The sequence below is a fragment of the Enhydra lutris genome, unplaced genomic scaffold (genome assembly GCF_002288905.1).
Source record: "Enhydra lutris kenyoni isolate GAN:26980312 unplaced genomic scaffold, ASM228890v2 scaffoldscaffold10, whole genome shotgun sequence".
Classification (NCBI taxonomy): domain Eukaryota; kingdom Metazoa; phylum Chordata; class Mammalia; order Carnivora; family Mustelidae; genus Enhydra; species Enhydra lutris.
The window spans coordinates 23,225,609-23,242,195 of NW_019154094.1; the positions used below are offsets into that span (position 1 = coordinate 23,225,609).

Sequence of the window (16,587 nt, forward strand, 5' to 3'; positions counted from 1 at the left end):
CACTTGGTTAAGTGACTGCCTTAGGCTGAGGTCATGACCCTGGAGTCCCAGATCAAGCCCCACATCCGGCTCCCTGCTCAGAGGGGAGCCTGCTTCTTCCCCTCTGACCCTCCCCCACCATGCGCTCTCTCTCTCTCTGTCTCTCTCAAATAAATAAATAAAAATAAATAAATACACAAAATAAAAATTTAAGTGGGACATCTAAAAATTTTTTTTAACTTCCATGACAAAGTATTCAAAAATGTGAATGTTAAGTACAAAAACTGATAGAAAACTGTAAGATGTATATACAGTTTGATCCCCAAATTCTATGTGTAGAAGTATCTATTTTCACAAAGCATTCATAATGGTTATTGCGTCTGGTGATTTGAATTAGTCTTTACTTATTTCTAGACTCTCTTAATTTCCTGCTGTGGTTATGTACGACTTACAGAGAGTTTCTTTAAAGTCCCTGTGAACTAAAATCCTGATAACCCCAACTTCTATGTTAAAAGCAGAGTTCTTGGGGTGCCTGGGTGGCTCAGTGGGTTAAGCCTCTGCCTTTGGCTCAGGTCATGACCTCAGGGTCCTGGGATCAAGGCCCAAGCTTCCCCCTCTCTCTGCCTGCCTCTCTGCCTACTTGTGATCTCTGTCTCTCTCGCTCTCTGTCAAATAAATAAATAAATAAAATCTTTAAAAAAAAAAAAAAAAAGGCAGAGTTCTTCACAGCCAAAAAGAAGGAAAGAGGGAGGCCTGATTTACAGGACCCTGCACAAGGCAGGGGACTGGCTGAGAGTGCTGATGGGAGGGGACAAGCCAGCCCTGTCTTCCATTTTCCTGCACCAGTGTTTCCTGGGGAAGTGGAGGTAGTGGGCTGGCGCATATGCTTGGGCTCAGGGGACTACCTCCCCAGCAACGGCGGAGGCAGAAGCAGGCGGGTGTGCCAACACAGAGGGTCCACAAGGTTTCCACAAGGGAGGGGATCCTCCTATCCGCCCCCGCATGTCCCCGTTATTTCTCTGGGATTCTAGTGTGCCCATGAGAAGGGAGGGGCTACAGGGAAGGAGCACAGAAAGCTGGCAAGCTTAGACTGCTGATCCAGGCTGGGTGAGAGGGCTTCCCCAGGAGCTCTTAGTCCCCCACCCCCAAATGGAAGTTTAGGAGAAAGCACTCACACTTCCTGTAGATTCGGCAAGTCCTCAAAACCAGCAGGGTCAATCTCAGAAAGTTTATTATAGCTCAGGTTTCTGGTAAAGGAAGAGCAAAAAACAATTAGTAATTAATTAATTAAATCAATATGAAACATTAAACCCCAAATCCAGAACTTTCTACTCCGCCCCCCAGACCAGGCCCTCTCCCTCGTAACTGCCCCTATTATCCCATATGTTATTTGAAGTAACCTTAGTAACACTGAGATTTACAGACAGAGCTCCTCCCCACATACATCCACAAACAAGTCACTGTGAAAATCTCAAATCACTGAAAGTAGCGAAACCCAAATGGATTTCAGTCAATGTAACTTCACCACTTAGCGACTTCTAAAGGTAAGTCAGTCCTCTATCTACATTAGAGTGTGCTGATCCAAACATTTTGCACCGAATCAGATCCCAGGCTATTCTGAATAGCATTTTAAAAATCAGTATTTTAGTAAAACATCAAATATTGCTCAGTAGTACAGAAAAGGAGGGGTCAGGAGCCAACCCTTTACTGTCTACAAATCAGTGGTTCTCAACCGGGGATGGCGTTGGCAATATCTAGAGACATTTTTAGTTGTTACAACTGCAGAAGAAAGGTGGGGTGGGGCGTAGGGTTGCTACACACATCTAGTGTGTGTAGGTCAGAGATGTGGCTCAACATCCCACAATGGCACAGGACAGCCCTTCACAACAATCACCCGCCCTGAGTGACAATGCTAATATTCAGGGCTTGAGAAACCCTGGTCTGAGGAAGATCTGATGATGACAATCGCTAAGATGCACACTCCAAGTTGAAGGAACTGCTTAGAAAGTTGAGACCTTATGAGACCCTAATCATAAGGTTATCCATGAACATGACGCACCCATCAATGAATAAATACTGAGAGTGACGGTCACACAAGACAGGAGCTGCGATTATGGGGAACTCATGGCTGGTCTTAACCAAAGGCAGTGAAAGCCTCCCATGCAAACAACCTTCTCAAGAAGATGGCACCTGCTGAGATCATTCAGAATGACCTCTCTCTCCTCTCATCCCCAAGCTAGACCCTTAGACAAGGAGCAAGCAAGCTGACCTGTGTTCAGTCAGCCAAGCATCTCAGATCAACCCTCAGGCTAGACCAGTTTGATCTTTCAGAAACAGAAATCCAGAGACGTGGTCCAAATGGGACCTTGATGCACACTGTGCCTTGCTCCCTGCCACCAAAACACACCCAGTCCCACGTATGCCGAAGAGGTCAGCACTATTCATCTCAACTATTAATCCCCTTGGCATTAATGCCAAGTAACGGAACTACGAATCATGAGTTTCAAGTCTATCATTTAGGCAGCACGTAAGTGGCAACTAGCTTTTAAACTTCCTCCAGAGACATTCCAATCAATACTAACCTACAGCTGATAGCCATTTCACTGTCGACTCAAGACATTCATCTAAATAAAAGTCAGACTGCACTTGAAATTAATGGTACATCTGTGTTCAGGGCACAGCCTGAATTAAAAGCAATTTGTCCAGAGATTATGTTACTATAAAAATTGAAGGTGGTAATTTTTTAAACCACATACTGAAGTCAAGTGCGAGCTTGTCTGTGCCTGGGGGTATTTACGATCGGGTACACAGAAATCAACAGGTTAGACTTGAAAAAGAAAATCCACAAACGGAGAGAATTCTCCCACATCAGAAAAAAGACTGGACAGAATGAAATTTTCTTCTATTTTGAGAGGGGTACCATAAACAAGAGGGCGGGAAATACCGTTTCTGGGTCTAGAGATAACGTGAGTTTACAATATCTCCAAGGTTTGCATCATCATTGGTTATGAGAGCTACTGAACTGGAGGAGACATCCAGGGAAGACTCAGAGGTCACAAAGGCAAGAGCCCTGGAGGGCAAAAGCAGGCAGTGTGGACGGTCACCCTGCCAGGCATGCAGAGAGGCCGACACAGAAGCACCTGCTGGCCCATCAAAAGGGGGAATTTGCTCCTGTCTCTAGAAACTAGGCCAATGAAGACCAGTCTTCATTTGGAAGAGAAGCTCAAACTCTGAATTCTTAGGTGAAATCCTTTCAATTCTTAAAAAACAAAGCAAACAAACAAACAAAAATAAAGTAAATCTGGATGGGTCAAACAGGCCACATCAGACTGAGGACCACTAGTTTTTAACCTCGCGTTCTGGGCCACCAACTCTTCAGGCATTAAGTTCAAAATGCAAGTCTTGTTTCTGGCTTATAGATGTAGCCAGGGATGGGAGCAGTCTCTGGAACGAAATTACTCCCCTTATTCCCCACTCCAGGAGTGGTATTAGAATAAAACCATTTTTAAATTGTGACACCCCTTTGGTCCATCGTTCTTGTAAAGAGCAGACAAAATTTACTTAAATTTCAAAAATGTTGTATAATTTCTGCTCCTTGGAAAAGGGTGTTCTGCAAGCTAGTCTTATGCGGAAGCCGGACAGTACGAGGTCCTCACGCTGAGATTCCAGCAAACAGCAACCAAGATGAAGACACCTGTACGTGGAAATCAACACCCTCCCTGAGCCTGCCTGGAGCGGGCCACTTTTTGACATCGAATGAACTAGAAAAGCCATCTTATCAACAGATGAGTGTCAGAGACTGGTCTGAAGGGTCATTCTCCCAGAGCGGCCTATCAGCAATTATGGACAGAGGACACAGGCCAGAGCTCAGGTCCCCTGCAACAGCTTTGACTTTTGGCCACAGAGATGCCCAGCTGTGAGGTCTGAGCAGCGACCAGTCCTGAAACCTGCGACAAGCCGCTGACCTTCAACTGCTGTGTCAGGAAATGGGGGAAATATTTACTGCCGTCTCCTTGACAAATATAATCTGAAACGAAATCCTCAGAGACGTTTTCTGGTTTGCTCATCCCAGCGAGACGAACTCGCCGCACGTTTCTCTGGTGTGGTTTATACGAAACGTAAGAAGTTGCCATCTTCACCACGCTGAAGTGTGCAGCTCGGTGACATGAAGTGGGGTCACACTGGTGTGCAACCATTGCGACCATCCAGCTCCCCAACTTTGTCACCTCCGGCCGAGACTCCGTAGCCCGTCAACACGGACGGCCCGTCCTCCCCTCAACCCCCCGCAGCCTCCATTCTGCTTTCTGTCTCTGTGAATCGGGCTCTTCTGCAGACCTCATGTATCTGTCCTTTTCCGTCTGGCTTACTTCACTCAGCAACATGTCCTCAAGGTCCGTTCGTGTTCTAGACTGTGTCAAAATTTCCTTCCTTTTTAGGGCCGAATAACATTCCATCTTGTGTGCCTGCACACACATACCCCGTATTTTGTTTATCCACGCAACAGCTAATGGACCTATGAGTTATTTCCACCTTTCCGCGATGATCAAGAACGCTATCATCAGCACTGGTTTTTTTTTTTTTTCTCCCAGCACAATTTTTTATTGAGACGTGACTGACAGGTCCCCAACATCATGATAGGATACCTCAGCATAATTCTTACTTTTTTTTTTTAACTCTTTGACTGCTATGCTTATGGATACCACTCATTTCTCAGCAGTTAAGGGAACATGTCTGTTCAGTCCAAGAATTGTGCAGGGAGGGTTGTGAATTCTCATGCTGGATCAGAAGAACAATCGAAGGGTTAATTAGTTTAAAAAAAAAAAACCACCAAAAAAAAACCCTTTCACGAGGTCTCTCTTTCAGGTGGCAGCTGACACGCACATAAATTTAAAGCATCTCACGTATTTCTCCAAACACGATCGCCCCTTCCCAGGCCCGACATCTGAATGTCTTCGGCTGAAGGTTTCAGATTCTCCTGTCAAAACAATTCATCTGTCAACAGGACAGATGCTGTCAGAAGCATTTCTGCACCTTTCAGTAGCAGAGAGGGCTGGACAGAAACCTCCGGGAATTCAGTTACCGCCAATTGCAGCTTTCACTAAACATTTTGTCAGCCATTGTCATAACACAAATTTTCCCTGTTCCTCGTACAAAGGGTGCGCAGAGCTTGGAACAATCGGGCCCAGCCGTAGACATTCTTTCAGCTAATCCGCTGAAAGATGACTGTCCAGCCCACCATTTGGAGAACACACAGGAGGGACCTCTGCGGAGAATGGCTCAAGTTTTATCCCAGTTTTATCTGTGTCTGAGAAGTAAACTGTTCAATAGTGTGCGACAACAATCTGCTTGCTGAGTGTTTTTCCTGACAAAGACCCCCAATCCTGGCCCCACTGCATTGGAAGAGCTAAGTCCGTGAACAACCGAGCAGTCACCACCGTTACGGAAACCCGCGCCATCCAACCCGGTAGCCCGTGGCTGGCCGTGTGGCTACTCACCGTCACACTGAAAGTAATTAAGATTACACAAAATTGGGGCACCTGGGTGGCTCAGTGGGTTAAAGCCTCTGCCTTCAGCTCAGGTCATGATCTCAGGGTCCTGGGATTGAGCCCCGCTTCGGGCTCTCTGCTCAGCAGGGAGCCTGCTTCCCCCTCTCTCTCTGCCTGCCTCTCTGCCTCTCTGCCTCCTTGTGATCTCTGTCTGTCAAATAAATAATAAAATCTTAAAAAAAAAAAAGATTACACAAAATTAAGAATTCAGTTCCTTGGTCATGCTAGTTCTATTCCAAGCTTGCAACCGACACGGGAAGCTCATGGCTATGGTAAGGCCCAATGCAGACAGAGGACTTTGCCATCATGGCTGAAATTTCTACTAAACTGTCCTGTACTGAAATTGTTCAGGAATTAATACATATTTTGAGTGAACTGGCACTTATGGAAGAAACTTGGATCTCAAACATAAAACCGAATTTCCTGATAATTCAAGAGCTTTGTTAAAAATGTGGTGGGAGATGGACCCTGACCTTAATATACATCCTTTAGCTGCACAAAATTCTTAACCATCCCAACAGAGGAGAGGGCATTTGAAAATTCAATGCACTAGGAAGATACTCCATAAAAAATGCCCTCTGAGAGTAACTCTATAGGCTTAATCAGTATTTACATAATCAGACCAGCATCTTCCTGGATTACAACCAGAACCACATATTACAAACTTGGCAAACACTATTCAAAGCTGGCAAACAATAATTCATTGACTCCTTGGAAGCTGAGGGATAAAAAGTTCCGTTTGCTATTGAGTAAGCTGTGGTGAGGAAGTAACCCCAGCATCGTTAGACCGACGTAATGAGTACTTCCTCTTCAAATGCAAGCCTTGCTCACAGACCACTGACCGACACAGACAAAACCTCCTGCTCAGGAGAGCCGTGAAACTTCAACATGACTAGGAATCCTAATTCACAGTGGAAGGAAGGGGTCCTAACTCCATGACAAGCTTCCCCTGGGGAGGGAGGTTTTTTTACTCAGTTTGGTTTCCAGGCCAACCTGTTTCCCATTACTCAACTCCGTCTGGACCCCTGAACGTCACAGTACTTTGTGTATTTTAAGCCTTTGATATTTGCTAAACTGAGTAATACAGCCAGGAAGAGAAGTGCGAAGCCATCCAATGACCCATCTTGTGAGCACTACTGGAGCACCCAGGACTAGCCTGGAAACCCCTTATTTCTTGGAAAACTGGGGTCCCAGGCGTCCTCTCTTCTGACCTCAAAAACTGTGCTTGCCACCCACTGAAAAAGGACTCACCTGCTTAGGACTCCCCGGGAAAAAGTGACTGGTCCTTTCAAAGTTCAAGGGGTATGAATGAAGAACATACAACTTGTTAAAGTTATTTAATCCCTTAATCTTTTAAGGCCATTTCTGCTGCATTCTTACCTTCTGAGAAGTTACGTGTGGTGCACATCGAGTTCCAATAAAATCACCACGTTAGGCTCCCTAGACCCACATTACAGGTTTTATGAGAATAAGGTATTTCTTTTTAAATCTACAATACTGAATGCTCTTATCTTTTTTTCTGTTGTGATGCTTTCCCCTCCTTGACCAAAAGCCATGACTGAAAGGCTGATAATATGCATTGAAGTCATAGATGGAGAATAATAAAACTGCTTCTTAAATGGGAATCATGCCTCTGGCATCCTCACCCACGAATTCCCACTCGGGAGATGGTTTTGTACTTGCTGCCATCTTTCCTCAGAAAGTTAAGAAGCCCCATAGTCCCTAAACTGAGGCTTAGAAAAAGAAACACATTCTGCAAACTGTTAAAGGTAAAGTCACTCAGCTATCAACTCACTACATACAGCTCATTTTGTAACTCGGTCAGATTTAAGAAAGTAAGGAATGAATCACAGTTACTTCCATTTTTTAAAGTGTTACATTGATAAATCTCTGTGCACACCAGGCAACTCAAAAAAGAAGAGATAATGTGCTCCAGCCATACAAGGACCTCACAGTAAGTGCCTGCATTTACTCCTTAAAATTGGCTATAGAAATCAGCATGCGCCTCTGAACTCTAATGCTTAACACATTATCTGACAGAAGTTACCCCTGCCTGCTTCCAGAATCCCAGAGGTCTCGTATGTGCCTCCCTATCTTAATGGCTCGCACACGTACCCCCACCCCACGGATAATTTCAATACAGTTCTAAGTCTTTGTCCTTTGGTAACAGACAGATGTCAAGTTCAAATATTTACTGTCTACAACGTATACTGCGCTGTGATAAATTCTAATACAAATGAGGGTAACATCTAGTCTGTGACCTTACAGATCTAGTCTGTACCCTACTGGTCAGAAAAGACTCTGAACCAAAGAATTATAGTCAAAGGCTCTGATAACGGCAAGCATATTCCGAATGATAGACCAGGAGGTACACTGTACGTTGGTGGTTCTTGGGCCAAGGCTGAACTGTAGGGAAATTTATTTGTTTGTGAGACTGAAGAGTGTCTGGAGAAAAAGTTTTCACCAAAAAAATAAAAGTTGCAGCTCCTCTTGGGAACAACCGTTGGGCCAGCATTCCTGATTCCAGCCACCAGCTACACTTACTTGGCAAGGACCGCAGTTGACCATGAACCTCACTGCTCCTATTATCTCTACCAGGACCTCCCTACTCACATGCACTCTCTGCCTGGCCCCCTGTATTTGTCATCGTTGCATGGACACCACTGCATCCAGACGGCATGCAGAGCGGGGAAGATTAGCTGTGATGAAAAAGGTTAATCAGAAAGAAAGACCTTAGTGCACCCTAAAGAAGAGAAAAGGAGCATGGTTTTTAAGGAAGAATGCCAGAAAATAAAGCCAGAAAAGTAAAATAAGGTGTGAAAATTATGAAACTAGACAAACAAAAAACTAAGAAGTGAAGACCTCGTAGAAAGGAAAAGGGCAAGACGTGAACAGTTTTAGGGCAAAGTCAAGAAGAGTCGTCTGTGTTATCAGATCACAACCCACTGGCCAGTTAAGTTAAGGGTTACATAAACCTAAACAAATCCCAGTGCCAGGTCCCTCCTGACAGTTAATCTATGGGGCCATTCAAAGTTGATTTCCAGAGGGAGAGAACAGCTCCTTGTTCATCTATTTAAAGTTCTGACCAAAAGAACCAACAGCCCCACCTCCACGGACAGTAATCAGCATCTGCTTTCTCTAACATCCCTTAACGCGGAAGACTCGAAAACCTGTTTTTCCTACCCAAATCTTAGTTTGGCTGAAGAGACAAAGCACCTGGGTGTGCTCTCATGCCTGGTTGTGGGGGTGGTCCCAGAGGGAAGTCCATAAATATCCCATAACACTCTCTCCGTAAATATGGTACATGCATCATTAACCCCTAAAGATTAATTAATTGAAAGGAGGCACCCTGGCTTCACCAGCTCTGCAGTTGGTGGGTATTTCACAAAGGGAATCTGAGCAGGAAAGAGCTGCCAGCCACAGGCTGACCCTCCCACAAACCTGTCCTACAGGGAGCACCACCCATGACCACCCCAGCAGGGGAGAGGGGCCTACAGCCACCATTTGGTTTTGCTATTACAGAAGTGACTTTGCAGAGACTTGGAAATGGGGAGGGGAAGGGAGGGGTGAGGAGTCTGGTCACCTACTCTGGTCACCTACTCTCTGCTTGATCCAATCTCTGAAAAGGGATCACAAAGTCGCCCTTTCAGAGAGTCCTCAAGCTCTAGAAGACTTTCCAAACTCATCACACCCACAACAGGATGGGTTCCCCCTTGCCAGGCATCATCCAGCACAGCAGCCCAGCCGGCTGGGAACAGAGGGTGGTTGCTGCCTCCCAGGCAGGCCCGCCCTGCTTCATCAATCTCTTGTCCAACGTGGCCCTCCTGCCCCCAGGCAGCAGGCGCTCCGGTGGGAGCAGGAGGCTCATCCATCATGACCGAGAGGAAACAGAAGTGCAGCGAGAAGGCGTGCTCACCTCTGGTGTCACATGTAGGGGCTGGAGTTCCTTCAGTGAAAGGATGGAGGGGGTTCTCCTACAAAACCACGCTCCACGAAGGCAGGAAACGGAGACTTCTGCCTCCCCAGTAGTTACAAACAGGTCGGGCATGAGGCACAGGAAGTGAGGGGCACATTAATCTGGTGGATACTTTCGGAATCCTTGCCTCACCAAGTGCTCTGTGAAGTCCTCCTCTGGTCACAGATCACTGTTTTCCTATCCTAACATCTCACCTGGACCCTCGGCCCCCACCAACATCTGCAGGAGGCTGAGCTTCTCATAGAACCATGACTGCAGATTAAGAGTGCGTGTTAATACCATGACGCAGCCTTATAATTCATTCACTTTGGTGTCACGTACAGAAATGTCAACTAGCAAGCAACAGCCCATAACTGTCTCTTTTGAGTCAATGCATCACGCGACAAAATTATGTAAACATTGGCACAACCACCAACTCTACGTGACACTGTGATCAATGTCCCCTCCTAGCACACTGAAATGATTCTCCACTTAACCCCGATGGGTTTCACACACGTCGTGCCCTCACTGAGGGGCTCGCAGAGAGGAAAGTAAACGTTTTAACACATAAAAAACACGTAAGCCACACAAAAGTACTCCTGGTCACAAGAACAGGGTGGTCAAATTCCAAGCCTGTCTTTCTGCCAGATGGTACAGCTGAGGATTTCACTGGGATAAAGGGATAAGGGAATTCTATACCACGGACTCTGGATTCTTCAGAACTGAAACCTCCAATACTCCAGTAACATACTACTTCCCGAGCACGGAAGACACGTTCAAATATACAAAACAAACCAACAGAAACCTCTCCTTCCCTCCCTCAGAGTCATTACACACCCTCCTCAAACCCTCTTGTCTAGGAGTTTCCCAAAAAGCAGGAAAAGGGTCAAGGCATCTGGTAGGTTTTCTAACATGAGACCAGTCAACGAAAATTCGGACAGTACACAAACCTCTTGTTAGAGAAACTTATGCCCAGAGATTTAAAAAAAAGAAAGAAAGAAAGAAAAAACTTCGTAGTAACTACCCTCTGGACATGTAACGATCGGGGTTTGCGGTTGCTAAAAGTACAGTTGACCCTTGAACAACATGGATTTGAACTGTGTGGGTCTGCTTACAGAGCAGTGCTGTCCATGTGGTTTCCCTTCGTTCTGATTTTCTTAACATTTTCTTTTCTCTAGCTTACTTTCTTGTAAGAACATGGTATATAATACACATAACACACAAAATATGCCTTAAGCGACTGCTTATGTCCTTGGTAGGGGTTCTGGCCAACAGTAAGCGATTAGTAGCTAAGTTTTTCAGGGAGTCCAAAATTAGACACAGATTTTCGACCATGCAGGGGGTCAGCAACCTTAACCGCCTCCTCCACTGCTGAAGGTCAACCGTATTTAGAAGGGTGATTTTAGGCAAATATACTTTTGGGTTACAAAACAGCAATATATAGTAAATTGCCTAACTGTCTCCCTTAAAAGGGAGAAAGAAGGAAATGAAAGCTTTCTTTTTTAAGCAAATACATCCGTACAAACAACAGCTTACCTTAGTGTTATCAGCATCTCTTTCCTCCCCCACCCGCACACACTCACACACACAAAATTTAAGGGACAAATGACATAAGTGGGTGTAACTACCTTCCCAGGCTAGAGCTGCTCATAAGGAAAATCCTTCTGGGAAGCCAGAACTTCCCAAGGGTGTGCGCTGGAGTCCTCGATCAGCTTCCACTGGAACATACGTACATCTTTCATTTTTCCAACTGAAATCACACCCACTCCTCACTAATGTCTCTGACATCTTTGTGCCTCTCTGAAGCCCATGCACCCAAAATTGATAAGGCAAATGAAAATTCTAGGTGTACCTGCACTTAACCACAATACCCTACATTACAGAGTGATTAAGTCCAAGGTTCCTTCAAATATTATCAATATAATATTCTCTTCTAGGTTTTCAACATCGTCTTCTGGATTTCAAAATATTCAAATATTATCTTCTGGGTTTACCTTCCCTTCCTTTTCTGGCTACCTCAAACTTAAAAATGAAGATCTCTCAGACACAGAGAACAGATCCCTGGTATTAAGTCAGCCAAAGTCAAAAAACTGAATTTACCCACAACTTTTCAAGGATACATCCTGTTGTATTACAGGGAGGCACAAGAGTGTCTCTCACTAAGTATTTAAAAGAAAACGCAGTTTTAAAAGGTCAGCCGCCTGACTAACAGTTAAGTCGCTGACTTTATTAGCTAGCTTATCGACTTGGGATCTCATTCTGTCAATTTTTCCGTTGGGCTTTTTCAAGTTTATGTGTGTCATGAAGTGCCTGGCTGAAGCCAAAAGGCAATTTTTTTTTTTTTCTCTCTACGATACTAAGATGCCATGAAATGTGTAAACTTAAAAGCCCGTCTACATAGTCTTCCTGGGGCCGTGAGTACTTCTCCAGTCCCCGTGGCTGAACAGCTGAGAAACCCAAGGTCAAGGTGCACCAACCACCTAGTCCGGCAGCGTGCACGGTCCCACACTGACTGCTTTCTGCTCTTAAAACATGGCACTTCCTTTTCACTGAAATTTACAAGCACAGAGAATCAGATGATGCCTGTGACTTCCATCTTTGAACACACTAAAATTTTACTATGTCAAATGGGAAACTGGCTGTGGAAATGACAGAACCATCGTACTTTTCATTTCTGCTGCTGCTTTTTTTTTTTTGACTCCTTCACCAAGGCCTCTAAAAAGATGCCTCACCTCATCCACATGGTCCGTCTACACTCAGCAGGGCCCAGGGCACCGTAACACAGCGAGGTCTCCCCACACCTCCCCCCTCCACTCCAGCCTCTGCAGTTCCCGGTCCTGGACTCCCAAAGGTGTGTCTTAAAAGGTGGGTCTTAGCGATAAAGGCCACTTGCTAAACTCTACTTCAGTCATGTAAGGAATACTGGCACCTGCAGGAAGGAAGTCTGTTTTTAAAGTGAATCACGACCAACGGTGATGAAAGCCCTACCGATAATCGATAATCGATGGTTAAGGGACTCCCCTTTGCAGCAACAGCTACAGGCTGGAGAAACCTCAGGGGCACCACATGTGCCTTCAGATGCTCCACAGCCTCTCTGTGTGCTAGCGAGAGGTAAGAGCCATTCTTCCACCATTACTCCTTTTTAAAGATGATGTCATCAAACGCGGCTTGGTTAAAAATCTCTGTTCATTTTGCCCTAGCCAGGTAACTCCTATCAAGGCTTCCTTCTAATAAAATAAGCTCATTGCCTTATTTTGGGGGGCGGGGGGGGGGGGTAGAAACTCACAGGGAGAGGTTGATGCTCCTGCATACTTGACATTAACAAAACTGGAACCGCTAAGCCCTCTTAAGTTAGAGGGCACAAGATTCAGGATCAAACCAGGTATGGTTTGGGGTGTGGCATAGTTGGCTTCATATGGTCTTCCTCCAGCTAAGACTCCCCATGCTAGCTTTCCCTTCTCCTCACCTCCCCCCACACTCTGTTCTCAAATACGGTCAAAGCACATCAAAGACCCTCCGGTCCCAGGCCGGGTCCAGACAAGCAGACAAGCCACACAAGCGTGACGCTGCAAAAGAGCACCCGCCTCCTTGACCTGACACCCACTCTACAGTGACTGATAAACCAGAGCGGGACTGGGTTCAGTTAGGTTTAAGCTTGCACAAGCACGAAGAGAAAAACCACCCACTTTCAGACCCAGAGAGCTACAGCAGAAAGCACCTGCACAAACCCGTCAGGGTGGTTTATAAGGTCACAAGCGCCTCCGAAAAGATCTTTTATTCCTAGGGCCATGGGACCAATGGTAGGCCTGCCACACTGCTGGTGTCAATATTTATCTAAAACCCAGGTATTCATGATGGTATAAACCAGGCACTTTTTCAACTTACTCATTCACGTAATTTACCACTACAAAGCCCCTAAACAGAGATGCATTTACAGCTTGAATTTCTTTTCTTCCATTTCCATACGGGAGGCTGGCCGTGGGGCCCGCGGTCTAGGTCAGCAATAATCCTGGCAGTTTGAGAATAAGGCGCTCAGTGTATTCCAGTATCAAATGTCATTGCACCTGAGGACAATAAAGAGAGGGAAAAGGGAAACAAAGCACCAGCTCTCTCCCTTCCCAAGGCATGCATGTTTTCTGCACTGCAAATGAGCAAAGCCTAGACCTTGCAATAAAGTAATCGAACTCCTAGAACCACGCCCGGGCATTTCTGAGGGTGACTTACTCGCACTGCAGGATTAATCCAGCAACCAATTCCCAAAGGTATGCAATGCCCAAAGGAAGACATCTGCTACTTATTCGACAGCCCTGTCTGGTGGGCTCCAATCTTCCTTCTCTTCACCCTTTACAGAGACTACGTATCTGAACCTCCATGTAAAGGCCTATACACCATTCCCCTTCCTAGGTAAAAGACAGAGGGGTAACTAGTCTATTTATATAACCTTCAGACCTCTGAAAATAGCTGTGCATTGTAGAAACCAGGTTCACAGATGGATTCCTCCAATCTCTTCCCTTTGGAGTCCTTAATTAAATCCCTTCTCTGCAAGGGACGCTAACTGCAGCTCCCTCCATAGGCTGTGCTGGCTTCTTCCGAGGAGACACCCTGCTGTGCCGACTTCAGGCTTTCGTGAAGTCATGCCAAGGAAACCCAGGCCCTAGACAAAGATGGCTCCCTCTCCAGGAACAAATTAAAGAACCTGCCTCAAAGTCCTCTTGCAAAGTTGCTGGGAAGTGACAGACATCTGAGGCCAGCTACCCATGATTTACTGAATCTACTTTTCTGACCCAACATACACAATTCTTCCCAACAAGACAGGTATCCCTACCAACCCCCTCACTAGGATTCTGGTTACTCCATACAGTCCGATAAACACGATCACGGAACGATCTGCCAACAGGTTGCAAATCACTTTGGCTCCCTCCGAAGCAAAATTACGAAGGCAAGTGATGAGCTCTGATATACGATGCACGTGTGGTCTGCAAGGGGCCAACATTCCTACCTCTGCTTTAAATATGCCTGCTCAGTGACAGCGGGCCAGCACACTGAGCTCCAAATGGTGGCAGCTGAGGGTGTGGTCAGTTTTATTTTTTTCTTACACAAAAATATACAGGATACTTGAGCGGCTGGTATCTCCTCATGCACACCAAAGTTAATAATTCACAAACCAACTGACATTCATCAAGGATCAGAAAATGTAAAGGTGGTTTGTGCAAACACTTGTGTTCTGGCTCTTACTTAACAGCCGGTTTATTTAACTGAGGGCTTCTGTTGCCATCGGGAGCAGGCAGTACCTCAAAATGTTACTTCTGACAGTAGATGCACTCTACCCGGGACACAGAGCTTGAGTTTCACGTTATCCAAACTCCAGCAATTATTTCCCTCTCAGATGGAACAGTTGGACAATGCTCGTAAAGCAAAGATAAGGGACAAAATTGCCCTAGTTCGGTACTTTATTGTAATCAATGCTCTCCCATTTCTAATCCCCTCCTGATGGACTCTCCCCAAAGCCGCCCATTACAGAAGGAGCACTCATGGCTGGGGCCACACTCATCCTAGCGGCAGCCTGGATCTCAGACCAGACAGTCTTCTCTCCATGAGGAGGACACACCTCCCCCAAGAGGAAGGCCTGATTCCCTCTGCCTTCAGACTTCATGTTCCCCATCTCTCGTTCTTTTCTCTGTTTTCTTGTGTGGGTGTGCACGTGCGAAATTATCAGGTTATTCTTACAGGATGTAAAGTACCAACTGAAATTGATTTTACAAACAGAGAAACTTAAATGTGGGCCCACGGTTTCCTGATCTTGGAAAATACAGTTTTAAACATAATTTAACAGTCTGAGATGACATGAAACAATACACGTTATTTATGTGGTAATAAGAAGACATTCTTAGAGTTTGTAACAAGTTTTGACACCGAAAACAGTAGCGCTTTTTGTTTATAACTTATGAGAATGCCAATGATACTAAGACATTAGTAGTATACTGTTAGTATTACATTATGAGCATACTGTGATACTTAATACTGCTGATTTTTTTTCTTCTAGGATACTAATTTTTTGAGTAGAGTTGACACACATTCCACTTCTGTTTCTTGATCTCACTCAGCTTCACCCTCTCTCAAATCATGTGCTGAGTATGGGGGGAAAGGGAGAGGGAATCTGATGGAGTCTTTGCCAGCCTCTTTTTGAGTGCACCCTGATGCAGGACAGAAGGGTTCCCAGTTCTCGGCTGTGATAGGTTTCCAACCACAGGAAAGGAAACCTCAGAGGTCTGAGTTCTGCGCACAGCCGTGGACCTACTACAAACAGGTGACCACGACTTACGATTTACTGACCGCACGGTTTACCAATCCCTGAGAGCTCCATGGCCGAGTGCCCCTTCAGGAGCCTCGTTAAAGAGGTTACACATTAACCACCACTCATCTCAAGCAAGATCCTATCACCTCCACCATCTCCACACCTTTCACACCCTGCCTTTGAAAGGACTTCTTGGAAATGGTGCCACGGAGTTTAAAATAAATGCAGACGGGTCCATTTTTTTGGTTTTTAAGAAACGGCTACCTTTAGCACATGCAGCTGATCCTTCAAAGGCACCAAATGAACCCCCAGGAGGGAGAAAATAACACCCCATTGAAAAGATGTGTAGGTTGGCCAACCTGTGGTTATTTCTACAAGTGTGTGTGCGCAGATGTTTCAAGGACACAGGGAAAGGGTGCCTGGGGTAATTCACTTGGCAGAGAAGACGGTGGTCACTCACCTGGGTGTGGAAGTTAAAAAACGCACAAATGCTCACTGAGCACCTGCTGGGTGCTGGGAATGGCGCTGGGCTCTAGGACCATGCTGTATACTCTGGCCTCTCACCACAAAGAGTTTACAATCTGGAGGAGGTAACTAGAGATAAGCTCTGAAGGCTCCCCCCGAATGAGGCAGCCCTTGTCTGGGCGTTCTAGGAAAGCCCTCTGAGGAAATGTTTAACCTCAGACCGGAAGATAAAGATGAGTCACGAAGGACAGGATGAGACCACAGGCAAAAGCCTTGAGGAAGGAAAAGGTTCTATTGGGGAAGCAACTACCCAGTCCTGTCTGGGCGGGAACTCCAGAAAGCCCCCG

The 16,587-nt window shown here is 45.7% G+C and overlaps 1 protein-coding gene across 1 annotated transcript in view; it reads right to left on the reverse strand.

The window, feature by feature from the left end:
• Positions 1-16,587, reverse strand: part of LOC111143960 (leucine rich repeats and immunoglobulin like domains 1) — a 109,590-nt gene that overhangs the window by 71,319 nt on the left and 21,684 nt on the right. Inside the window, exon 2 of the mRNA XM_022497996.1 lies at positions 1,155-1,226. Within this exon, the coding sequence (XP_022353704.1) occupies positions 1,155-1,226 (72 nt within the window). The remainder of the gene's footprint in view (positions 1-1,154; positions 1,227-16,587) is intronic.